The sequence below is a fragment of the Labrus mixtus genome, chromosome 12 (assembly GCF_963584025.1).
Source record: "Labrus mixtus chromosome 12, fLabMix1.1, whole genome shotgun sequence".
NCBI lineage: Eukaryota > Metazoa > Chordata > Actinopteri > Labriformes > Labridae > Labrus > Labrus mixtus.
The window spans coordinates 11383680-11408653 of record NC_083623.1 but is presented as its reverse complement, the minus strand read 5'-3'; the positions used below and the strand labels follow the sequence as shown (position 1 = coordinate 11408653).

At 38.9% G+C, this 24974-nt stretch overlaps 3 protein-coding genes across 3 annotated transcripts in view; 2 read left to right on the top strand and 1 right to left on the bottom strand.

Moving 5' to 3' along the window:
* The first annotated feature begins 104 nt into the window (after window positions 1-104).
* On the top strand, window positions 105-12063 carry cd164 (CD164 molecule, sialomucin). Its single transcript, XM_061051970.1, has 6 exons — window positions 105-323; window positions 997-1065; window positions 6429-6497; window positions 6812-6937; window positions 7937-8014; window positions 8136-12063. The coding sequence occupies exons 1-6, from the start codon at window positions 254-256 to the stop codon at window positions 8306-8308; spliced, it is 585 nt and encodes a 194-aa protein (XP_060907953.1). The 5' UTR covers window positions 105-253; the 3' UTR covers window positions 8309-12063.
* A 2861-nt stretch (window positions 12064-14924) lies between these two features.
* Window positions 14925-19157, bottom strand: cep57l1 (centrosomal protein 57, like 1). Its single transcript, XM_061051969.1, has 11 exons — window positions 18957-19157; window positions 17825-17975; window positions 17529-17717; window positions 17322-17443; window positions 16900-17013; window positions 16733-16810; window positions 16374-16460; window positions 16198-16272; window positions 15810-16075; window positions 15568-15712; window positions 14925-15477 (listed from the first exon to the last, which is right to left on the bottom strand). The coding sequence occupies exons 1-11, from the start codon at window positions 19011-19013 to the stop codon at window positions 15271-15273; spliced, it is 1491 nt and encodes a 496-aa protein (XP_060907952.1). The 5' UTR covers window positions 19014-19157; the 3' UTR covers window positions 14925-15270.
* Window positions 19158-21305: 2148 nt separating this feature from the next.
* The window catches only part of sesn1 (sestrin 1), a 55469-nt gene continuing 51800 nt past the window's right edge, over window positions 21306-24974 (top strand). Inside the window, exons 1-2 of the mRNA XM_061051966.1 lie at window positions 21306-21373; window positions 22459-22775. Of these exons, the coding sequence (XP_060907949.1) occupies window positions 22500-22775 (276 nt within the window). The 5' untranslated portion in view covers window positions 21306-21373; window positions 22459-22499. The remainder of the gene's footprint in view (window positions 21374-22458; window positions 22776-24974) is intronic.

The window sequence follows — 24974 nt, the reverse complement described above, 5'->3', positions numbered from 1 at the left end:
TGGTTTCTTACTCTTTTAAAGACAACCCTCTCTGCTCACGTACACTAGTTTTTTTTCTCACCCCTCCCATTAAAAAAAAAAAGTGCCACATGACCTGTCAAATAGGAAGTGGAGAGCTAGCGAGGAGCAGCAGCGACCAGAAACGCAACACGGGAGGAAGCCGTGAAAATCTCCTCATTCTTTGCCCTCGACGTCTCTCATACGACAACTACTTCTCTTTAGAGCCGATAAAGCAACATTTTTGCCAGCAGTCATGTTCTTGAAGGCGGTGCTTTTCACTGTAGTTCTGGCTCTTATCGGGTCACCAGCCGCGACGGACGCAGGTAAGTTTGCGACCTCTCAGTGCGCAGCTAGCGGCTAACACCCGCCTCCTTAGCTCGGTCAAGACATCCACACTTAGCTGATTTTAATCTACATGTACCTCCATTTTTATTTTTTTTTTTACACATGGCTTCTGATAATTACTTTTCCTCAGCTTTCAGTTTGACAGCTGTCTCTCAACTTTGTTTTGGTTCACGCAAATATTGTCCTTTTTTGGCAACTTGTCTGTTTTTTTATGTCCACGCTGGCCAAGAGTGACTCAAGTTGTCTGTAGCCTTTAGCAGGCTAGTAAGGTATGCTAACTTTTAATGGGGGGGTGATACCGCAGATATCTCTTGTAATGAGAATGAAAAGAGTGACACAGAGGAAGCATAAGCAAGACTGGTGTAGTCATGATTGCCGGATCGAGTTGTTCAGGTACCAACATGGACCAGATCAACCTGTTATGCAACACTACACTTCTGTCTGAGTCACATTAAAATCATGTTGTCATGCCCTGCTGTGTTTTTTTTTTTGTGTGTGTGTGTGCTTAAAAGATTGCGCAATACGACATAATATGAAGTTATGCATCCTTGTTGTAAAGATCTGTAGAGCTGCACTTGTATGATATCACATGTGGAAAGTTGCCTTGATATACCATAACTAACTCTTGTGTGTGTGTGATTTCTTTTGCAGATGGTTGTTCCACTCAGTCATGTGATTCATGTGGAGGCAATGACTGCCAGTGGGTTCTTTGCTCAACATGTGAGTATCTGTCCTAAATGTGTGTGTGTGTGTGACAGGTTGAGAAGTGAGTGGCACAGGTCAGTCTTTGTGTGTCCTGAATTGTGCAGACAGCTGGATTGATTGGACACATGATTCCTGGGCATGGAGAGAATGTATGGCAGTGGGTGCTGACTTTCAGATGATGTCATTGCAATTTTCCCCTTAAAGCCCGAGCTGTATCATAACACGTCTGGGCACCGTGGCCAATGCTGTTGATCTGGAGGGGGCTGATTTTAGATAAGGTAAATTACTTGCACATGGCTTGTTGAGCCTAACTCTGCGGGTGATTGTATGAAGTGGATTACAATTTCCTACCACAATAAAATCACAACGAGGATTGATTGGGCTGATGAGAAAAGGCTCTGAAGACGTGAAAGGTTATTTCTGGTAGTAGCCTTTTTCTCGGCGTCACAATTTTCTAATTTCATTACGTTAATGGAAATATCCATCTGCAAGTGAGAAATCTCTGACTTCTGCAGCACAGAGGGGATGTGGAGAAATTTGCTGTGTTGGTATTTTTTTTTTTTTTTTTTTTACTAACTATGAAGTCTTGCTGGTTGTGATTAAGAAATATGCATCACTCTGTGAAAAAGGAGATGCCACAGCTAAACTTTATGACTGATAACTTCCTGAGGTGACCAACAGCTTTCCATTCACTTCTTATTCCTTGTTGAGTTTCATGATTTCATCAGTTTAGGAGAAGAGCTTGTTGTTTTTGTGTTGTATTGAAATTAGGTGACAGGTTTTTATAGGTAGAGCAGGTACATTTTAGATGGTAAAACTCTAAGATATCTCACAATTTCTTTGAGGAAATCTGAATAAAAGTATGGGTTTAACACTTGTGATTATTTGTTTGTAAAGGCAGGCAACAATAGATCTCTGGTTGAATTTGCTGAAACCAGAACCTTGTAGTTGGAGGAGAAAAAAAAAAGCAATTCTCATGAGTATTTTGTTTATCAACCATATCGCCCTAGAGGGCCTTCCCCTAATGTTGGCCTGAGTTCATTCAGCGTGTTTACTCTCCGGTGACTGTGAATAAGATGAACAGGAGAGGAAGCGAGGGAATGTGTGGCAGGAAGCCTGCAATATCCTCACGCAGGGGAACAGAAGGAAGGAGAGGATAACGGCACGAGTGAGAGGAACGAGTGTTCAGACGAGAGAAGCTTCATGCGTCTTGTTGTTCTCAGGATTTATGCCTCGGGTGTGAGAACACACTGTAACATGTGTGTAGTCTTGTGTTGTTAAGAATTGTGCACTTTGGAAGGACAAGAACAGTATACTTTACCTCTCATGGGAGCTGACCTGTTTAACAACATTGCCATTGAAAAGCTGTGATTGAACAGAAGACAGGCTGGTTTGAGATTTGTTGAACCCACAGCCCCCTGTTTTGTCTGTGTATGTAAAACAGACAATTAACGACACGTTACTTAATAATGTATTAAGCTGTTGAACAGGACAGGTGAGATGACAATTAACTGCCTAACCACTGAGCCAAGGGAGAAAGGAAGTGTCTTCAGGGAGGAGCATGTACAGGTTTACAGAAACACTGTATCCTCATGAGGAATTAACCCAACCTACAAAAAAAACAATTTAGAAAGATCTGTTCTATAATTAGTTAGAACTGGTTTCAACTGGAGTCTTTTGGGCTGCAACATTTTATAATCAATTATCATGTTTTGAGTAATTTGAAAACAGGTCTTAATTCTCTTCTAGCTTTTAACAGTTACTACTTAGATGAACTAAGAGAGTGAACATAATGTCTCTATGTTGTGAATATAGAGATTTGAGTTCGGCTTTGGGAAACACTGATTTTGATCTCGTATGTTTATATGAACTAAACATCTAATCTTTAAATTGAGACAATAACTAACAGTAAAATAATAATTAGTGTAGCCGTTATGGATTTGCAGTTTCCCATCCCTAAATCCTCTGACAATTACTGTAAACAAGTTTAGGTCTCATGGCTTAAATCTTCAGGGAGGTTTTTCTGTTAATATCTTATTCTCCTCTTTCTGTTACTCACTGGAACATATAACTGACACCAGCCTACAAAACAGGATGCAAGCGGGTACAGCCATGCTGTGAAACAAATTCTAAAGCCTTTTACAAACTCAAGAATAGATCACCTATTTAATATGAACTCAGCAAAAACCAGAAAGGTCAGCTCTAGCCGGTTGCAGAGTATAATGATGCTCCTGCAGCAAGCTAACGCCTACCACAGTGTCATTACCAAATTTATCTTCGGTTTCGGGAGTTAGTGTAAACAAGCTTTTGGCGTCAGAGGAACATTTCCCTGCAGCTTGGTATTTTTATGCACAAAACTTACACGTGTACGAGCAAGCACTGCAGCGCCTTTAAGTACAGGCCATATTCTGTGACAAAGCCCAGTTAGAGGCTGTTTACTGTGGCAAGATTGGCTGAGACTTTCATTCACACATACGGCTCGGGGAAGCTGTGGCTGCATCTCGTGGTGGTGGTGGTGGTGGTGATGATGATGTCACCATCTTGAGTCGGTGTGAGAGCCAGTCCTGCCTCTCACAGCTGCCTGTGAGATAACATCCCCCTGACCTACTGGAGAGTGGAGAGATAAAAAAAACGCTCCTCCCACATGGTTCCCCTCGCAGAGATCACACAAAGAGTGTGAAAAATAATGCAGCCAACACTTTTGAGATGACTTACCTTCGATGATACTGAAGAGGAATTCGGAAGGCCGTGAGTCATTAAGTGTTGAGCGTTAAAAAAAAAATTAACTTCTTGAGTTTGAAACATATGAGGCAGCTTATTTTTGGTGCTTATTCACCAGGCGTGTTTATCTTGTAATGCAGAGGGAAGAACACTCTGGAAAATGGCAAAACAAAATATAAATCAGGGTGAGGCTGCAATAGCAAAGAGAAACAACAATGGTAAGCTGATGCCAAGCGTACTAAATAGACACCAGTGAGAACAGGTAAAAAAATACCATAAAACATATCCACATAAATAAACCATAAGCCAGAGTCTCAACAGTAACTTTAAATCCTGGGCTCCTCAAGCTAATAATTATAACAAAGACAGCTATATGTTTGTTGTTTGTATCCAAGGAAAGTGCACACAACTGCAGAATCTGATTAAAAAAATGTCCAACCACAAATGAAGTACGGCCCTGTGAGCAGAGGGGACAGTGAAACACAGGCCAGTGAGCCATTTTGACCCTATTTGGAGAAAGACAAAAGATGCTTTCAACATTGGCTGCAGCCTTGTCGTTAAAGTTCGGGTAACTGTCATTTATGGGAAGCAGCCATCTAATGGAAGTCATTTGCGGGTTTGATCGCTGTGGATTATTGTATAACAAGCAGAGATGTTTTACAGCACCAGGTGCACTACGCAGGGCCGACTTACATCCCTTTTATTGTGTTCCTGTATGTCAGGGTAATAAATCTGTCCTATGCTCATAGAAACACATTTGAGCACACGTTTTTTTTTTTTCTATCACCACAAAGAAGAGGTCAAAGGTGAATAACGGCCGCTCCTGTCCTTATATTGAACCTTTATGGTGAAAATATTTTTCACTTCCGTATTACTTGAGGAGTTTACTTTCAGGTCCAATAAAACTGCATTCCAGAGCAGACTGAGACATGTCAAGACAAAGTGGCCATTCAGAATATTTGTATACTGTTAGTGTATTCTCATTAGTGTGTCCATGACGTCCATAGGCTGCAAGATGGACTCTGATAAATCAAGTTATTGTTTGCCTTGTGTACTATAAAATGTAAAGATATGATATATTTTTACATCTTGTTTTAGTCTATAACATGTTCTTAAAGTGTTAAAACATCTCGAATATAACTGATCACAACCTCAAGTATCTCTGCCAGACATAAGATATTTTAAATCTACTCATAAGATAATAAAATAAAACCATCATTACCATCATTTACCGTCATTACGAAAAGACCATTAGCATCTCACATTAAGGAAGTTCAAAAACTACTTTAAAATAAGGAAGTGTTGCTTGATATGGTGAAACCAAGTGATTGTTGATTTACCTTCTGTCAATAATATGTAACATTTCTGCTCTGATTGATATTTTATACAAATGATTGATGATTTAAGCTTCACACATTATCCATTAACTCTATCAAAGTATTTCCTATAACGTGCACGATCTGTGGAACATCAGATTTTGTTAAGTGCTCATGACATCTTGGCTAAATCTTTAAATAAAACGTATTGTCTGTGTATCCTGAACACCACGTAACAGGGTGTGAAAAGAATCTATAGTCACAAGTTGCTCTCAGTCTTGACTCATGGTTTCTCACATGGGACATGGGCTGATTTTCTCCGTTGAAAAATCAACACAAATCATGGTTTTTAAAACCTCTAAGGTATTTCATCTTGTAAGTTGGTCAAATTTAGTTTCTTGTGTACTTTAAAAATGAGAAGAAGAACTCAAGATACAGACAAAACATTATTTTTTAACTATTTGGGACAGATGAGGCGTCACGGCGGGGCAAAGTCCCTTTCTGTCTGTGTTAATAAATAATCTGAGTTTACATTAAAAGAGCTAAAAGATCAAACTGTGTGTCAGCAGACAGAACACAAGTGTATCAAAGAGAAAGACGACATTTTTATGTTTTATTTTGCAGATAAACATTTTCCTTAGATATAATTTGTTCTATATTAATTGCTGACGGTGTATAATGTTAACATGACGTAAAAAAACAACTACCAGTTCTATAATTATACATTTATATAACTCTCTTTAAACTGAATTTTTGCGATTTTGCCCTTTTTATTGTTCTGAAGTCACATTTTAGAATTTTACTTAAAATCAAGTATTTTTCACTTTCAATAAATGTTAGACAAAGAAACTCTGGACCTTGTATAATAGAAGTGAAAAGCGCAAACAAAAGAAGTCAGACTTAAAATAACAGTGTTATGATGTAGGGCAGCCGGATAGAAGGAACTCTGTCTTCCTAACTGCAGGATGTGGGTTTGTTTGAGCAACTGCTCCAACCTCCATGTGGGGGAGAACACAAAGAGATTTGACCTGCTGCATATCAAGTTGTTTAACTGCTTGTATATACTGAAAAGAAGTAGGATATTTACTGACATTTGGCCATTTGAACATGAACTACAAGGAAATGTAGATGAAGGCAGCATGCTGTTATGTTGTGGGGAAACAAAGGAATCATTGGGCTTTGAGCCTCTGAGTGGTAACCTCTTAATAAATAAACATGGGACTTTTTTTGTCTAAGGTGCTGTTGTTTTTTAACACATGACAGTAAAATCTACATGGGTACACTTAAATCATATAAAGCATGAAGCAGGCCTTTAATTCTACTTTCTTTTGTGTCTTTCAGCAACTGTTAGCTGTCGCAACATGAGTCTTGTGGGCGTCAACGAGTCCTGCAGCAATGCGAGCTGCTTCGGTAAGTTGAACGTTAAAGTGGTTGTAAATACGTTTAATATTAACACGTTTTTTTTTCAACTTTTCCAAAGTTGGGGCTTGTAATTCTCTCCAGATTCAGTAGTGGTCTTAATAAGGTGCTAGATACAGATCAGTCTCAGCATTTTGTGTCTGTCTTTTGTCTGTCTTCTTTGTTTCTGTCCAAAAACACTAATTGTCTACATAAGGGAAATAATAAGGGAGCTTTTGTTGTTGTTGTGTAGCCATGTTGTTTGGTGAGTGTCCTCTTGCTGCCCCCCTCCCTTTACCCTGTCTTGGTGTTGGTTCTCTGTCCAGCTGTTGAAACCACCGCGAAACCGAACTCAACAGAACCCGGGAGTACTGTCGCTCCTCCCCCTCCCACTACAGCCTCCCCTACCCCTGTTGTCACCACCTCCGTCTCTAACATCAGCGTCACCACAGGTAACAAGTCTCTTAAACGCTCTGCTGCTCCCTGCTGTTCTCTGTGAGCTCCAGTGTATGACGTGGAAATTTGAATGGGTTTAATGTTAAGACACATTCTTGAAACGATTAGTTTCGTGTACTTTCTACTTCGGTTACTCTTTATATTGTCTTCCTTTTAATTGTGCTACCTTCACTTGTATGAGGGATTAACAGAAAACAATGCAGCATGTTATAAAATAATGTTATCATAATAACAGCCTCACCGTTTGCTGTTTACTTTCTTTACATGCTGTCAGAACTGTATTGGGTTACTGCTAATGCAAACTCAACATCTCCTAGTGCTGCTGCTTCACCCTTAAGGACTTTGACAGGTGGAACACAAGATGGCTTTTATTGGGAAGCATGATCAGTCTTAATGAGCCTAACAATGATATACAGGCTCTCTGAAATGCACCATTAAGACACGTTTTTCATGGCCTATATTAATGTGCAGGAAACCAGGCTCAGCTGATTTTGAAATGGTGTCATCATTAGTTTGTGACGCAATTCTAATCCTTCGTTTACAATACTCTCAGCATCGAATGTAACAGAGCATTAGTTCATAGTTTATAGTTAATACAATTATTTATAACATAATACATCATAAAGTTATTTATTAAAATGCCTTTCAAGTCATATAAATGAGTCACTGATTGTTTCACCATTTTTAAACTGTAACGAGCTGGAAAAAGCCAACATCTGTCACACTCTAGTCATTGTCACCATTCTTAGTGGAGCTTTTTGTCAGTTGATCATTTTTTACATTTGGTAAGTGTTAAATGAAACAAGTGAACAGCCACTCCTACAGAACGGGGCTCTTCTGTTACCAAGTCACAATTATTCTTAATACATGTATTTTAAAATGCGTTTGTTTGGGTACACCTGAACAAATTAGCCAGTTTTTGTATTTCTGAAAAGTTAATATGATGTACTAGTTAAAAGGCTAATAGATGTGTTTTTATTGGGACCCCACTTCAGACAATTCCACCATGATTCCCACTGTTGCCCCCACTGGCAGTGGTAACAGCTCCGTTCCTACGACTGCTTCTCCGATAAGTAAGCGGCTCACATTGTGATATATTGAGTTTTTTTTTTTTTTTTAAACGTTCCTGTAACGTGCATATAAACAATAATAACTCCAACATCTCTATTATCTGTTCCTCTTTCTCTATCACAGCTGGAAAACCCCCAATTACCACACCCATCGCCCCCTCCCCTGCACCTCACAAGAACACCTTCGATGCTGCGAGCTTCATCGGTGGAATAGTGCTGGTCCTGGGTCTGCAGGCCGTCATCTTCTTCCTCTACAAATTTTGCAAGTCCAAGGACCGCAACTACCATACCCTCTGAAGCAGACGTACGTTTGGATCCACTTTATCTCCACCCATCACCAACAACTAGAACCCTCCAGAGAAGCCTCCACATCCACCACGTCGGACTCTAACAGTGTTTTCAAGCAGGTTTTCCAGACCCTTGATGTTTGTGCCACTAGCTGCAGTTGTAGTTTGTATGAAGGCACCCACATAAGCCTCGATGTATGATAAATCACAAACTTGTACAGCTCAACAGATCTCCGGTGATGTGGCATTTAAGCCTTGAGCATATGGATTACATCATCTGACAGCTACTCCCACCTCCATCACGTCGTTAGTCACTCTGCAAAGAGCATTTTCCAGCAAATCGAGGGGGTTCTTGTTATTTACAGCCCCTCTCCTCATGATTATTCCATCTAATACACCGCTTGAGAGTTAAATAATTAGTCATGTATTCAAAGTAGCTTTCCTGTTGGTATCTGGAGTAGTACAGCTGCATACTAGTAGCGTTATAGCATTTTTTTTTTTTAATTTGGAAACACTGTTTGAGCTCACAGTAAATCTTAATGAGGATGATTCAGTGTTGCTTTTAGCCTCTTGAATCGCAAGCAGGTTCCTTCTCCCTCCATCTGTTGTATCATGTATATGTGTTTATGGATGATGTAAAGGAAAAAGTAGAGTCATTTAGGAGGGAGTAAAAGCAACACCCAATCATCTGATGTCACAACGGAGAAAAACTAGCATTCCCTCCGCTTTGACTTTTGGTGGCATTTTGGAGGTTTGTGCTGGTTTTTTTTTTCTGGGGATTTTTTTAATCCCAATAGTAGCCGTAAAAGAAGACATTTAAAAATAAAGCTGCCCAAAACAAAAGCAGCTAAACGCAATAAATCATCTAACAGGTGAATCTCCTGTCCTTTTACCTCCCCAACGGTATTTTTTATTTTTACCAACATCAAAACAAACCCACTCGGGTTGCTAGCGTTGAGCTGGCCAAGGTAGTCAAAGCGGCCTGTGGGTCAAAGTGAAAGATTGTAGAATATCTCAGAAATATGAATAATTAATTTGTTTTAATAATGTATAATACAGAGAATGGGGATATACATAGAATGGCATGCACCTTCTGGATGTGGACAGTGATAGCAGTGAAGTGCCTTTAGTGTCGAGTGTGACTTCAAAAGAGAAACGCTCGAGGATGAGTCTTTTTTTTTTTTTTTTTTTTTTTTTTCTTGGTCGAGGCCTGAGTGTTATCATTAGTTTATGTTTCTAGGACAGAAACGGTATCGCTGTGCTGATATTGGTGACAACTGTAGTATCCCAGCTGGACTGAAGAGCCTTTTATTGTTGAAGATTACAATAGATAGAAGTCCTTGAGCAGTCAAATTGAAGTTTTATTTTCTTCTTTTTCCTTTAGGCAGAAGACTGTATCAGTGCATGATGGTCTTCTCACTGCTGACCTTTTTGTATGAATAATACATTTTAGAGGTTCTCTCCCATCTGTAGCACGCAGGAATGTTCCAAAATGCCCACCCGCTTCACTGTTTCTGTCTCCGAAGTCGGCTGAAATTTAGAAACATGAGCAGTGAGCTGGCAGGAGATGTTGGAGCACTGGTGGGTGCTATAGGTCTCAGTGTACTTTTATTTAAGGAAAAGGCAGAAATATTGGGGTTAATTTAAGAAAAACTTGCCAAGATGGAAAGAGTGCATTGAATGTTGGATAGTTTAAGTGCGAGTTCGGTTAAATGAGCATTGCATTTTCAATTTCTAACTTTGCCGTGTAATGAGAGGATTCTAATTGTACTGCAACAATTTAGTGTAGTTGAATTTGTTTCCTCAGTTCTCTTATTAGCTCGCTGCTAACAGTGTGATTTACCCCCTTTTGTCCCTCCTGTACATAGCCATGTCCTATGTTTTTATACTCTAGGTTTCAACTTGAGGAAAGGCTAAATGAAGGAGTGTTGATTAATACATTTTGCTCGTAGTGGCTTGTCAGTTTCAAGACCGTTTGGTTTAGAGCCTTCTCTTTCTTTACTGCATGCTGGATGCTTGGAGTTGTGATTTTTGTTCGCATTGCATATGCTCTTTAGGATTTAGACACACTGAAAAACCACTCGATTATTTGTGAACAGCCCATATGCTAGTTAAAAGAATGCCTTGAAACAGTGTGCATTAAGCCAAAGTCCTGAGTTTTGGCATGGAGATTGAGCATTGCACTGACACTGTTTTTTAATTTTGTCTTTGTAAATGTTTTAATTGTTCTGCCAAAAAAAAAAAAAAAATTGTTGCTTGTACAAAAACTCAATCTTGAATATAAATCAATGGATGGTTCATCACCTTGTTTGTATGACCACAAAAAGAACTTCACGAGTACAGATGTTTCTTTTCTTTTTTTTTGTTTTCATAATTTAGAATTACCGTACATGTTTTCTGCTGCTCACCATTTACACGCCTTTAAAACTATCACCTGGTGGCATTAGGCTACAGCCCAAAGACCCCAAATATGGCAAGAAGGCTACAGAGTTTTTTGCCTTAGCTGCACACATTTGTTCATTCTTTGCATGTGGAGAGCCTTCGTCCCAGATTAAGAGAAATAACTGAGTTTTATTCACAGCTGGTATGCTGTGTCACCACCTCGAGAAGTCCCAGTGCGCTATTTGCTTCTGACATGGTAGCTGCATTCCTTCTAAAATTCAGACTCACATGATGACATTGCAGTATGTCAAAACACCTTTGGTATAAATGGATAACAAACAGATGTGCATTGCGTTGCCTCTCTGCAGCTTCACCTACAATTTACTAGCTCTGCCCGTGCACCTCTTACAGAAAAAGTGCCTTATTCAGTTAATATAGGTATATAGTTAAAGTTTGTAAGATGATATGCCACACTTATAAAGTATCAATGTGACTCAGCACTTTCAGCCCCTTGCTTAGTGGATTTCTGTGTTGTATTCTGCTTAAATGTCTGTTTTGTCACACTCAGCCTTAACTTCTCCATCAAACTCACCAAGCGTTTGCTAGCGATAAGCTGTCCAGGCAATTGCCAGGCCATTTGTGTTTGTGGGAAATTTGTTTCCTGTACTTAGTGGCTGTCATTTCAGTAGTTTTAAGGTGATAACATTTTGACCAATACCAGTTAAATTGTATTTGTTTTAATACTGCTGAAGTGGCTTTAACCAGCTAGTAAATGTTCGGCTCTGTATACGAAGAAGAGGCCTGGTTGTAGCCAGGGAAGCTTCTCACCAGCCAATTGTATTAAAAACTACTTCCCAGTAATAATGTAACCACAGCCACAGACCTCTAGTGTTCTTAAAAGCAACATTTCCATCATATTGTAAACACTCACTTTCTTTGTTACTTACAAGTGTTGCATTGAATGACTTGGTTTTCTTTCCAGTAGGATTTTTCATGGAGGGCTCTCCGATCAGTTTTTCGCCTTGCAGTGTATTATTTGAAGAGTAAAAAAGCGTTTTTCATTCCCTCCTTTTGCCTTGTGACTTTATTACTCTAGCACACACTGGCTGCAGTGCCATTTCATTTACATTTTTGTTTTATAGGACATCAGTTTTGTAGGTACGATTCTGCATTTCGGCTCCCCCCCCCCCCACTTTGACACACGACTATTCGCACACAGCCATAAAGACACTTACAGGTGCCACAATGCCTCCTGAAATGTTTTGTGCTTCTTTTGTGCTCCCTAACTTTTTGCTCTCAAACTTTTATTTTGTGCCTTGTTTTCTAGTGTTGCCTTTAGTTTCACAATGTAAAACCAATAAAGTTTGAATATTGTTAAACAAATTGGTGTTGACTTTCTTGGACATTTAACTTCAATGACAAATCTGGACTTAATATGAAATATATTTGTGTATTTTTTTTTAAATCTTTCGACAAAACCATACTTCAAGCTAGTTAATGTACAGATGTTAGTGTGGTGACATCATCATCTCCTCTTCCTTGTTGGTGCTGTGTATTTTGGAAGTCTTGTCGAAGGCCCATTTCATCTAACCGCATGTTAAGTGCTCCCTAAGATGTTTCTGTTCCTTATCTCTTGACACCTATCTTGTGTTGTAGTGGAAGGTGGAACTCAAAAAGTAAATACCAGGCTGAGTGGGTAGGTTTCCTGTAGACTGCAATGTTGAGGCTTCTGTCCTGTGGAGCGTTTTTGAATTGGCGTGTATGAGGCTTCTGGAGTTTAAGCAGCCAGCCTCAAGGGGACACATGAGAAACTGCTGAGTTTCTACATGATGTGACTTATACAACTGTAAGCAAGGATTCCTGACACACACACAAACATCTTGTTCCACTGTTTTAACAGTCAAATGTGTCACTTGCTAAGATTATTTTCTGTGGAAAACATAACCAAAGGGTGTAAATCCCCTTGGCTGACAGCTACCCCCGTGGCTGCTGTTACAGAAACGCCTGGTCGATAAAACCATAATAATCGCGATATAATTTAGGCTTTAATACGACAACGATAATTATCGCGATATAACTTTTCTCAGCATTTTAAATCACTGTGCTAATGATTGTGAGATGATGAAGTATAGTTTGTCATACTCTAAAAATAAAGAATAATTATACCACAATTAGCCATCAGTTTTTTTTTAACTTTACCTCAGGAACCTCGTGAAAGAAATAATGACTTGACATTTATCGTGAAAATGTCGCTATCGACTGATATTCCATTTTTTTTATCGTGATAACATTTTTAGTCACATCGACCCAGCCCCAGTTAGAGATATTAAAAATAACTGTATAGACACAATATAGATGCCTCCACAATATAGAGGCATCGTTATTAATTTCAGTCTGTCATAACCAGTTGAAACTCCTCACAGCAGCTTTAAGTCTATATTGTCCTTGAAGACAATCTCAAATAAAACGGTGATGATACATGAGGATAAAACTTGCAACATCCACCTGATCGGTGTAGTTACTGAGAAAAGTAATGAGATACAAAGCAAATGTTAAAAACAATAACAACACTAAGATTGTTTTCAGTCATATAACATTTATAAACCCATTTGTGTCAATGACAGCCCAAACCAAAGAAACCACATCTCTTTTCAAAACAATCCCTTTGTTTTCCAAGACACATGATCAGTTTCTAAGGTCACAGCAAGGTTCTGCCTATGCAGCAAAATCACTTCTCTCCAAAGGAAATGTTCGTGTACACACTCAGGAACAACAGTTTGTACAGTTGACTACATTCTTGAATGAGGTGTGTGCGTACACTGTGTGTTTGTGTTGAGCAGACTGTTATTCTTTCAGTGGCTCAGCCCCCAGCTGGAACAGTTTCCAGGAACCACGGAAGAGTTGCAGGAGAAAATGTGTTTTGGACAACTGCACCACAGTCTTGTCTGTCCATTAAAAACAATCTGCAACCCTGCACTTGATGTGTGACTAGCCAATGGTAGAAAAGAATGTCCAGTTCATATCAGACTATGTAACTTAACCCGTAAATGCACCTCTTTTTCCAGTCTGAATTTCACACTTTAGACATCAGCTTATCCTCTTAAAATTATGGATGAGCACTCGTTCATAGCCAATACTTTTAACAAACCCTTACCAATGCCTCATATCTCCCAAGCCCTCCTACATTCACAGCCCTCGAAACACAAACGCCATTCACCAGTGGACAAACAGAGAGGTGTTTAGTCACAAGGTAACAGAGCTGCAGGGTCAGTAGTGCTAATAGGAGGAGATGTTGCATGTGGGCAAAGAAGGGTCTGGACTTCTTGCCTCAGCTAACCAGATTTCCATGTCCAGTCATGCCCTGTAATCTAATATGGAAGCACTGAGAGACAATGCATCAGGTTCAGTCTCTCTCGTATGACACATGCTCAGTCCATTTAACCACGTAGCAAACTCAAGTCATGCCAAGAATACCAGGACCTAGCAATTTTGGCTGGATGAAGTTGAACGTAGAGAGCAAGAGAACAAAAACAATAGGCTGTTTTATTCTCCCATGACCCATTCTCTGTTGTATTTTTAGTTTTTAATTCAGCAGTTTCTGATGATGGTATAGGGAGTGACCCGAGATTAGCTTTTAGGTTAAAAATATGCTTCTTGGTTATCAAAAATGGGAGCTGATAACAAAAACACTGCAGGCCGAGATAATGAGAAGATAATGGAGGAATGTTATGATGCAGCTTCACATTGTTTTTATTCATCTCATAAAAAGGTGGCTGACTCAAGCTGACAGAGAGCAAATATAAAAGCCTCAGCCGTGCCACAAAAATGTGTCCTGTCATCAGACCAGAAAAATAGATGAATGACAACTTTCGAAGTTCAATTTCAGGGATTTGACCTTTTTTTTGGGTCCCACTCGTGCACGCCGCACAGGGAATTAAACCACATCCGTTTGTCATGTGGTCAGGCCTGCTTTTACTCAGCTGTCCGGCCAGCTGCTGGGACAGAGTTCCCAACGCATTGCATTTCTATTAAAGACAACTCAAGACAGTAGGAGATTGATGCTGCATGCAAAATGACAAAGTTAGGTCTTATTACTGCTATACATTCAATTGTGTCAGAGCTAGAAGTATTGGAAACGGAACAAAAGCTGAGCACTGCCACCTTGTGGTTCTAGGTGAGAAGTGAGGGGGGGGAAAGTAATTGGAAAACACAATTGTGGTTGCTGAAATAAAATGTGACCAAAATGCTTTTTAAATGTTTAATAATTAAAATAATAGACTACTTCAGCTTCACAGATAAAATCATGGTTCATAAACTACACTCCCTCTGTGAAGGCCTGTGAATATGCAAAGTATTCATTTATCACCCAAAAAAGTTTAAAAGGTTTGGTGAGTAACACATTATCAAGTCCTGTGTAAAACACCAAAAAAAAAATCAATGATTCCCTATTTTTATTTCTTACTTGAAATGTCCCAGACACCATTTCAAGAAGAGGGGGACAGCAGGCTGCGAGGAACCAAGGGGAGTCTTGTGGTTCAACCAGCTGTAGCATCAAAGCCAGCAGACAGAGCGGTCACTCTGAGAAGAGCCTCATGTTTCCCAGTACAGGTCATCTTGTTTGAGGCTGTTTCTGAACTTCTGGGTCTCTCTGAGGAGCTGCAGGTTGTTATGAGCCGTCCCACCTTTCTTTCCTTTCTGCTTTGCCTTCACAGGAGAAGGAGCGGGTGGTTTCATTCCACTCAACTTCTTGGTTGTTTGTTCTCCAGCGCAAGGTTGACTCTTGGTCAGTTTTTTGATCTGAGAAGGACACGAATCGTTAATTAGGTTTTTGAAAACACACCTTTTCACAGACTTGCCGTGTGTCATACTAAATGATGCTGCACTCACTGTCTGCTGGTGTTTGCGGAGCTTGGTGATCTGAGCTCCCTTCTCCTCCACTCTTGCCGCCAACCTCTCTAGTTCTCCTTGCAGATCGTGCCTCTGCTTTTGATCTGTAGCTGCATCTATCTGACCCACTAACTCCTGATGCTCACTGAAAAAGACAAACAAAACAATCACACGCAAAAAGAAAAATAGATGACAAACATTTTTTTAAAGTCAAAGAAACTATTTTACAAAACCTTACTCACAAGCTCATTTGTCCCAGCTCATCCTGCAGAGCGAGCAGCAGGTCTGACAGCGAGCCCAGCGGCTGATCTGCTTGTTGGGGCTTCCTGTCGGGCTTATGAGGAGTGTTGGCAGAGGATGGATCAAAGTGTTTTTGGAGGCTTTTCTTGACTCCAGCACCAGACCTGTGCAGAGAGCTCACATGTTCACACAGCTGGGGCTGATGGTGCTTCATCATGTGAAGTATACTTTGCACGTTGGCGTGGACTGAATGGCTTGGGCTGGTTGACTGCAAATGATGTAGACGTAATCAAAATCAATCAAAGTTAATCAAAAAACTTCAACAAGAAAAAAAAAAGTTACTATCTCATGTTTTTTTTTTTAATGGTTTTAGAATTATCAAGGTCGTACAGTTCCTGCAACAAAGGGCATTTTTGGGTGCCTGCGGTGGCTTGGAGATGTCAGCTCGTTCTGCCCGGGGGTTTTCTGAGGTAGAAAACAGAAGTTAGTGCTTTTATGTGCAAACAAATATGTTCCTTGTCAACTAAATGCAAGCAGTTTATGCGCATTATTGAAAGGAAAAGTACCTTCACGGCCCTTTTTGTTTTCTTTGGATTTATTTCTTCAGAAGTTTGCAAAGACAGTCGAAGGTTTGTTTCCAACTCCTTCTGCAGCTGTGGACACAAAATGTGTAGCTTTGTAAGAGCCATAATAAAGCTCATTTATTTGAACCCACAACCACTTGAAAACAACGAGAGGTCAATTCATAGTACGTACAAGTAGTGAGATATAGATATAAAAATAACAGGTTTTTTTTCCACATTTATCGTAAAACATATGAATGTCGGAGTACAGAGAGTTAGAAATATAAAAACTGATTCTGGCTTCCCCAATACTTTGTGTAAGCGTGTGTCTCTGTTACTTCTGTACGAGTGTGTAGACAGACCTCGTCGGCTTTCACTTGCACAAGTTTACGCTCGTGCTCTTCCTTCAGCAGCTTCTGCTCCAGAATGGAAAGTTTCATCTGAAATCAACATTGTAATGAAATAAATATATTATTGTCAGTCAGCTTGTGATGACCAGTGATATGACCAATACGTTGCCATGAATTACCTCTGCCAGGGTTTGGGTTCTACTCAATTTGAGACACTCTGATTCAAGTTTTGCCAGCTTCTCCTGCTGAGATTGGCTGTTTGAGCTGCTTGGCTGCTGGTTCTGTAGAGTAGCCTAGAAGGCAAGTGAACACAGATTTGTAGCTGATTAGTAACAGGCACTGATTTATTATGCACTCATATTTATACCAGTTAAAGCATAACTTTATAGTATATATTTATTTATCAATAAATGCTCAAATGTAACTGAACCCCTGATGACAAAACTGGTAAGAATATAAAGAGTTCACTCAGTTGTATAAATATTTTCAATGCCATACAACAAATTCTCTGTCAAATATTGTGCTTATAGTTTCAGGGTCTACCCTTAAAGAAACATTTAGTTATGGATTATTGTCTTGAGTTTCTAGTCCTTTGGAGTACCTGATTTTGCTTGAGGACATTCCTCTCCCTCTTAGCATGTTCCACCATCCTTCTCATGTAGTCCAGCTGCTTTTCCAGAACCTTACAGCGAGCCTCCGCAGACTGCAGCTTTGAGTCAATCTCTGTTATCACAATCAATGGAAAAGAGTTTTCATTATATCTAAGAAATAGTAGTTATCGTTCCGTTTTTTACCCTCCATCACTTACCTTTCCTACTGGAATTATCCGTGTCAGGCTGGCTGGCTGCTGGCTGACTGAGCACCGTGTGTGATGTCGTGGCCTGCTGATGTTTTTGAGCATCAAGGGAAAACTCCTGGTAGCTCTTCTCTGCTTGTATCCTTTCCTGCTCCAACCACCTGATTTTCTCCTGAAGGGTCTTCAGTGCTTCAACAACAGCTGATGGTGTATTCATAATGAGGTAAGAGTTCCAACGTAATGTGAGGTGATATCAAAAAAAAACATTATATGAGGAAAAAAGCTTAACATAATCAATATGCCTTTACCTTTGCTGTCAACATTATGGTTGGCCTGAGACATATGAGGGCTGATGGATGAATGTGAAGTGAGCTCCACCTGTCTTGGTTTTGGTAGTATGCAGTCTGGAGGCTGGTAATAGCTCCCGATGTAACTGTTTTTGGATGGTGAGTCTAAAATCTAAAGAAAAAAAAGGAAGGAGATCTCGTTACACACTGTACATTTTTTTTAAAATGTGTTTTTATTGATTAACTTTATTTCAGACATATCAAATAAAATCAAACATATCAAAAATACAAAACAAAATGAAAAGCACGAAAATACAATAAACAGAAAAATGTTCATATTATTTCACAAAAAAAGAAAAAGAAAATTACGTATATTCAATTGATATGCCTGAAAAGGAGTAAGAAGTATAAAACTTATTTAATCCTACCCCTTTTCCACAGCTCAATAATTAATATTTATTAAATTAAATTCCTGTGTTCCTTATAATCTCTCTATATATACAATCTATCTATATTACTATAGACTATTACTATTACTATTTATGATACTATATTTGATATTTACAATCCAATGATTTTCCACATATATACAACTTGATATACTATGATTTTTTATAATTTATATATTTAAACAATACATATATCTATATCTATACATATCTATTTGTACAATGTGATGTACTATATTTACATTTTATATAATCTTTATATCTATACAGTTTGTTAGAGTATGTTTACAATTATACATTTAATACAATATATATATATAAATACAAAGCAACTGCTTTAAATAAACCATTAATCATTGCGATTAAAAAATTATATTTTTGAGTTGGAATATCAGTCAAATAATAATAATAATAATAATAATAATAATAATAAGGCAAATAAATCCTAAGAAACGTGTAGCTTTATGAGACTTTACAATAAATGACGAACGAAGTCCTGCCGAATAAACATGTGTGGTTTTGTTCCGTACCTTTAGCATCTTCAAACATCGACACATGTCGTCAACATAGATACATTTATGTAAATAAGTGGTGAAGCCTTACTTCAGATCACCTAGCAGCAACGACTACTTAACGAAAGTAAACAACGCTGAAGCTAACATGTTAGCCACTTTCGCTGCTAACGCTTTAAGAGTCAACGTTACCTGGTCGTAATGAGTTTCCATTCTGTCACACAGATGACTCCTTTTGAAACGAATCATGTGTATGTATAGAAACTGTCAGACTGCCTTTACTAGTTTTAAATGACTTGTTTGTATCCAAATGATTAATGGAAACTGACTTCTTCGTCCTTGTTGTCACCAATAAGCAGTCCGGACTTTTTAAATTTCCCTCCTCTTTGTCGCCTCGTCGCTGTGGTTCCGCCTGCGCAGTGTTTCCTCCTCCAGCTCTCCAATGTACACTGCTGCACAGTTACTGTTCAAAGTAGTTACAAATAAATACCAAGGGGTCAGATAAGCTATGCCAGGTAGAAAACATCCGACACTATTCAGATGAAGCCTAGTTAAATTGATTAAATTCGTGTTTTTTATGCAATATTTTTTTAACTATTCTCCTCTTCACAAACAGTGATCTTAAAATAACCCACTTCACATGGGCCTAATAGAAAAACAGTCTAAATGTTTAAATGTTGAAAATTAATCGTATGCACATCACGTAGCTTATTTAAAGGCATTATTTACATATGGCTATTGGTAAGCTTGCTACAACTTGGATAAGGAATTTTTTGTGAATCTCACTGTATTCACTATAGGCCTAGACCGCCTAGACCAGGGGTTCCCAAAGTTTTCAGGTTGTGACCCCCAAAATAAGGCTGACAGAAACTGGGGACCCCCCCCCACTGTTCTTTAAGGTGGTTAGTTAGGTATATAAGGTAGCGACAGCCACGCACACACTAATAAACCTATCCAAAAACTAGGAACACAAAATAATACAACAGCCTAAAAACTATAAAAAAAATTAATTTCACATGTCTTACATGACATTGGACTACTTTTTGTATATTTACAAAAATGGGTAAAAATATATACTTATGCACTTTTAAATGATTTTTTATTTTTTATGGAAGGCATCTCATGACCCCCCTCTTGGTGGCTGGCGACCCCACTTTGGGAACCACTGGCCTAGACTATAGACTACTTTTAGCCTAAGGGAATCTTTAAAGTTGCAAAGCCTCCGGCAGTAGGCTATTTTTGCTTGGTTAGGTTAAAATGACTAACCTATAAGGCTAACATTTATAGAATTTGATAGTCTCCTCACATGTTGCTTTTTCTTTAATTACACTGTCACAGCCAAAAACACAGTCATATGCTTAGTGTCCTTTGCAGCAGCTATGTATTTGCTTTATTCATTTGAGATGAGATGAGATTCAACTTTATTATCATTACACATATACAAGTATAGAGTAACAAAATGAGATTTGGCATCTCACCAGAAGTGCAATAAGCAGAAAGTGCAAGAATCTGTGCTATGTACAGTAATTACAAAATTTACAGATGTAGACTAAAAAAAAGTGAATTATTGGGTATATATGGCTGGATTAATGGGATGAAATATAAATAAATACTATAAATATAAATATATTCTTCAGATTATAATATACAGATTAAGGTGCAGTGAGCATGCTATACTACATTACAGATAATATACAGAATTTGGACAAGATCATGGTTGGCAGTATCAGGAGACGGATGCATCATATAACATGGGGAGTTGTCCTGTTTCACACAAAAAATGTGTCAAACCTTTTTACATTAATATTTTCTGTTAGGGAAGTGTCTAGCTAGAGAAACAGTCAATCACACTGCGGACATTCACACATCAGTATCTAAATAATCTGCTGCAGCATAAGAAAACACATTTGTAGTGTGGCTGTGTGGCTATTTTCTCCAAATGGATATAGCAGGCTATTGGTGTTATTTCCTTTGTAGACAAGTGCATCTTATGTAGGGTTACATTTTTTCCTTATTTGTTACACATTTGTCCCTGAAACAAAGCAACCATTGCATTGCACCCATTGCAAATCAAAATGTTTACATATGTCAGAAAGTGTTGCCAGTTATAGGCCTATTTGTGTTAAACTGCTGTACAAAACACACTGATCGATGTTTATTATGACGGTAAATGAAGTTGAAATTAATTTAAATAGAAAACAATGAAATGGAAATAAACAACATCTTTCTCTTTCTCCTCTTTCTCCTCTCACTGTTATTTCTGATAAACAACAGAGAGGAGGGGGGTCTGCTTTCGAAATGTATGCTGGGAGATGTATTTCTGAAGGACTACCATACATAACAAACACCGACCGATAGAACTCAAGTCCCATAAATCCTTCCCCTGTAAGCTTGGCAACTGGCCTCTGACCAACCATTGAACCGGAATCCACAAAATCCCGCCCTAGAACGTCCGTAGATTCTTCTTATTGGCCGGAATTTTCTGCCAATCAAATGTTTACCCTGAAGTTGTTGCCTCCTACCTCTTATGCCCTGGGACTAACGTTACTGGTCAGTGCTGTGGCAAGACGTCCCGTAACAGAAGACCTGCACCAAAGAATGTGGATAAAGTGAGTATTTGAAAATGACACTGTCTGTTTTTGGTGCACAGTGAAATGTTGGTGTGTAGGAATGTTTATTTTGTTGCGTTTGTGATCTACTGTACCGGTGTCTTTGTTAAAGGACAGCTTGAAAGCATGACACGAAAGAAAAGCAGCTATGATTGAATGGACCCCACCAACATTAACTTACAAGTTGCGTATTTGGACATTTCAAATCACATTATGTCATTTACCGTTCACCAAGGACAGTTCATTATTGTTCGTATCAATAACACTCCACTGCCAGATTATGATGCCTTGAAACTAACATCAGTAAACAATCTGTAAGCTGCGTTAACTGGTCTTTTTTTTTCTTGCATAATAAATCAGTAGGACAATGTAGTTATTACTAAATAGCTGCTAAATTGGTGTGACATTCTCAGCAGGATCTCAGTTTATCTGCCAGTGTCTGATTGATGCTGGCTTTATGAGGCCAGTAGCTTCTAGCCTATGTAGTTACTTTAGAGTACAAAGAAAATCACATTGTCTGCTATCTATCGGCTTTTTGTAACTAAATCTTTGTCTGTTTTGTAATAGACTTCTTTGAGGCAATATTACATTTTCCATTATCAATGCATATTTTTCGTTTTGTTATTTATTTTGTTGGATATTTCAGAAACGGACATTCCTGTCATCTTATTTACCCATAAACAAATTCTCATGTGATTTTCATGAACATTTACCAGGTCGCAATAAAAACTGACGTAAAAATATACATTTTGCCAGAGGATCTGTCATGTGATTCAGCCCCTTTAACGATTGAACATTTTACTGTGGAAAGATGAACTTGTAATTCCTCCCTAGTCATTTTTTAATGCCATTTTAAACACAATGTACTGGTTTGACACAAGTACTGAATTATACTGATATTTCTGTCTGATGTATTTTTTTATATTCAGTGGTTTCAACCATTTATTAGTTGGGCTTTAATTCCTTAGAAATCCTGACACTGGCTTAAAGTTACAAGCTGATCCATAGTGCCCGATTAGAATAACACTGATAAAGATAATTATTTGACGTCAACATGGACTCTTTTGTGGCTTATTGTCTTGTAGCCTGTTGTAAAACAACACAAACACTAGTCCCACATCATAAGATGGAAGTGCAGGACCAGGAATCTTTGGGGAGATGGGATGGGCTGGGCAGCAGGGATGCCAGCTCCAGGAATGAAGCCATGGAGAACATCTGCCAGGAGATCATGAGGAAAGTGGAGGACATCAAGCCCATACCACCTGCCCTATCGCCCTCGGCCACAGGAACACCCCCCAACTGCGACCTGAATGACATCCTGGCTCACCTTCTCATGCTCTCCAAACGGTGTCCCTTTGAAGACGTCAAGGGGCAATGCATTCGGCTTCTACAGGCCGTCCAGGTAGGAGACTATTTTAATGAGTAGTAAGCTGCATCAGGCTGTCATATCTCTTCTCTAGTGCGTATTTTGTTCTGCTGCCATCCGCTCCTCTCTTCACCTCTTCATAAGCATTGCAAACAATGTGGTTGAGTCACAACGTCAGTAGACCCAAAGCATGTTTCGTCAAGTGGATTACATTCAGTGGCACAATGAGACACCATGAACTCATTAACGCTTAAACGCTACAAGATCCAAGGATTTACCAGTGCAGCCCTTCAGCCTTCATGCATACATAACATGAAAAGAGAAGGAAAATAGATAATAATTAACACAAAATAACACAGATATCCCCTCATGACATACAGTTACATTATCTTTTATATCATATCGTGCATATTATATGAAGAACCCTAATCCTGATATGTTCAGATTCTGCAAACCAGTACATTCTGACTTTGATTTGTTTTAGAGTTTGGCACAACAAAAGGTAAGTGAAAGACATGAACAACTACCACTGAGATAAAAAAAAAAAAACAGCAACAAAATGGCTACTTTTACAAATGTTGTCCTAAGAACATGTGAGTTTATGAACGTCAGTTCATTTTGATTTAATGAAACTTCCAGATAATTGATTTACTATCCATCAAATGATAAGCTCATTCAATCCACGATTACTATGTGTCAAATGGTAAAAGAGACAGGGAAAGTTCTAATGTCCCTGCAACATATTGCAAATATTCAAATATTACATATGGACTGTATTTAGTTTCTTATTTAGGATTTTTTTGCTGATGTTCTTGTTGTCCAGCAGCAGAGTAAACCCAGACAAACAACAGTAAGGCATTGAACAATCTCTTATCAGAAAATGTAGCATGACTCATTCTCTTACTGTTTTCATATCATATAGTTTGTGAGTAGCAAATAGTCATACTGAGACAATTGTCTCCGTAAGAAACAGTAGGAAAAGCAATACAGATAACCATAATGGTCGTACAGTTTATTTAAAGCCCAGGAGCAGTTAATTCTTTATGCCATTAACTAACCTCTAAATTACACCTCATGACTTTTCAGTTTTTCAGTGAGTCATACTTATAAAAACATCCATCCACACTGCACCTATTTGTGTATCTGCTCACAGAGGAGACTTGTTTACTGAAAATACATCGTAAAGCTCTCCATCTTCACACCCCACAGAACCATAATATGTTTTTCAGTGCGGCTTGTTCAACTCAATCAGCATGTTTTGTCATTTCATGTGGTTAAGTGCTTGTTTCTGCGTGACGCTGTTAACGAGAATAATGAAAAGCCCACAGGCCTACTGTTGGTAAAGAAATGCAGAAGGGTGTAAGACCACAAGGAATGGCAGATACCGCACCATGCAGTCATCTGTCCCATCTGTCTGCTGACATACACTTTGCAAACCTAAATCAATGCAAACACTATCAGTATGCTATGCGGTGTGTTGTTTTTATCGAAGGCGTTGTGACTGTAATTTTAATTAAGGTAGCAGCCTCAGTTTGATTCATGTTTGTATCATTTCTATCCTTACCAGCATTATGTTCCCACCCCTACCAATAATATCTTTGGAAAAGAGACTTAAAGTAAATATATTCAATTATTGCTGCTGCTAGAGTATTTTGGACGTTTTGTAAATTTTGGCTGTAAAATTGTCATCACTTACTTGCAGAGAACGAAATATCGGCTCTCTCTCTCTGTGGTCTGTTCTTCTTAATGAGTTCTCTAATAATAAACAAAACTAAGCCTGGTGACTGTTGACGGCTTGACATGTTGTTATTCTGAGGTAATATTTAGTTTGGCTGTGGCATTAATTCCTGTCTGTGCGGAAGTGTTTTTTGGAAGATGGAGGAGAGGGCTTGAGAGAGATGAGAGAGGGAGAAAGCTGCTTTGTGGATTTAACGGTGCACCACAGCACACACCGTCTGGTTTTTTTTTCCTCTCGAATTATGCTAAGCTGCATTTGCTGTGGGCTTGCCACAGGGTCCATTTATGAGCCCAATGTGGCAGCTCATATTCGCTCTGGTCCCATGGTTGAGAATCCCCTGAACCAACACACACACACACACACACACACAAAAAAGCCACATACGCACACACACTTTTCTCATGTTGTCGGGGATGTAAGAGTAGTAAGGGAGGGGGGTCGCAGGCTCAGACAGACCTCTAATTCCAGCAGATCCTCTGATTAAAGACAAAATCTTT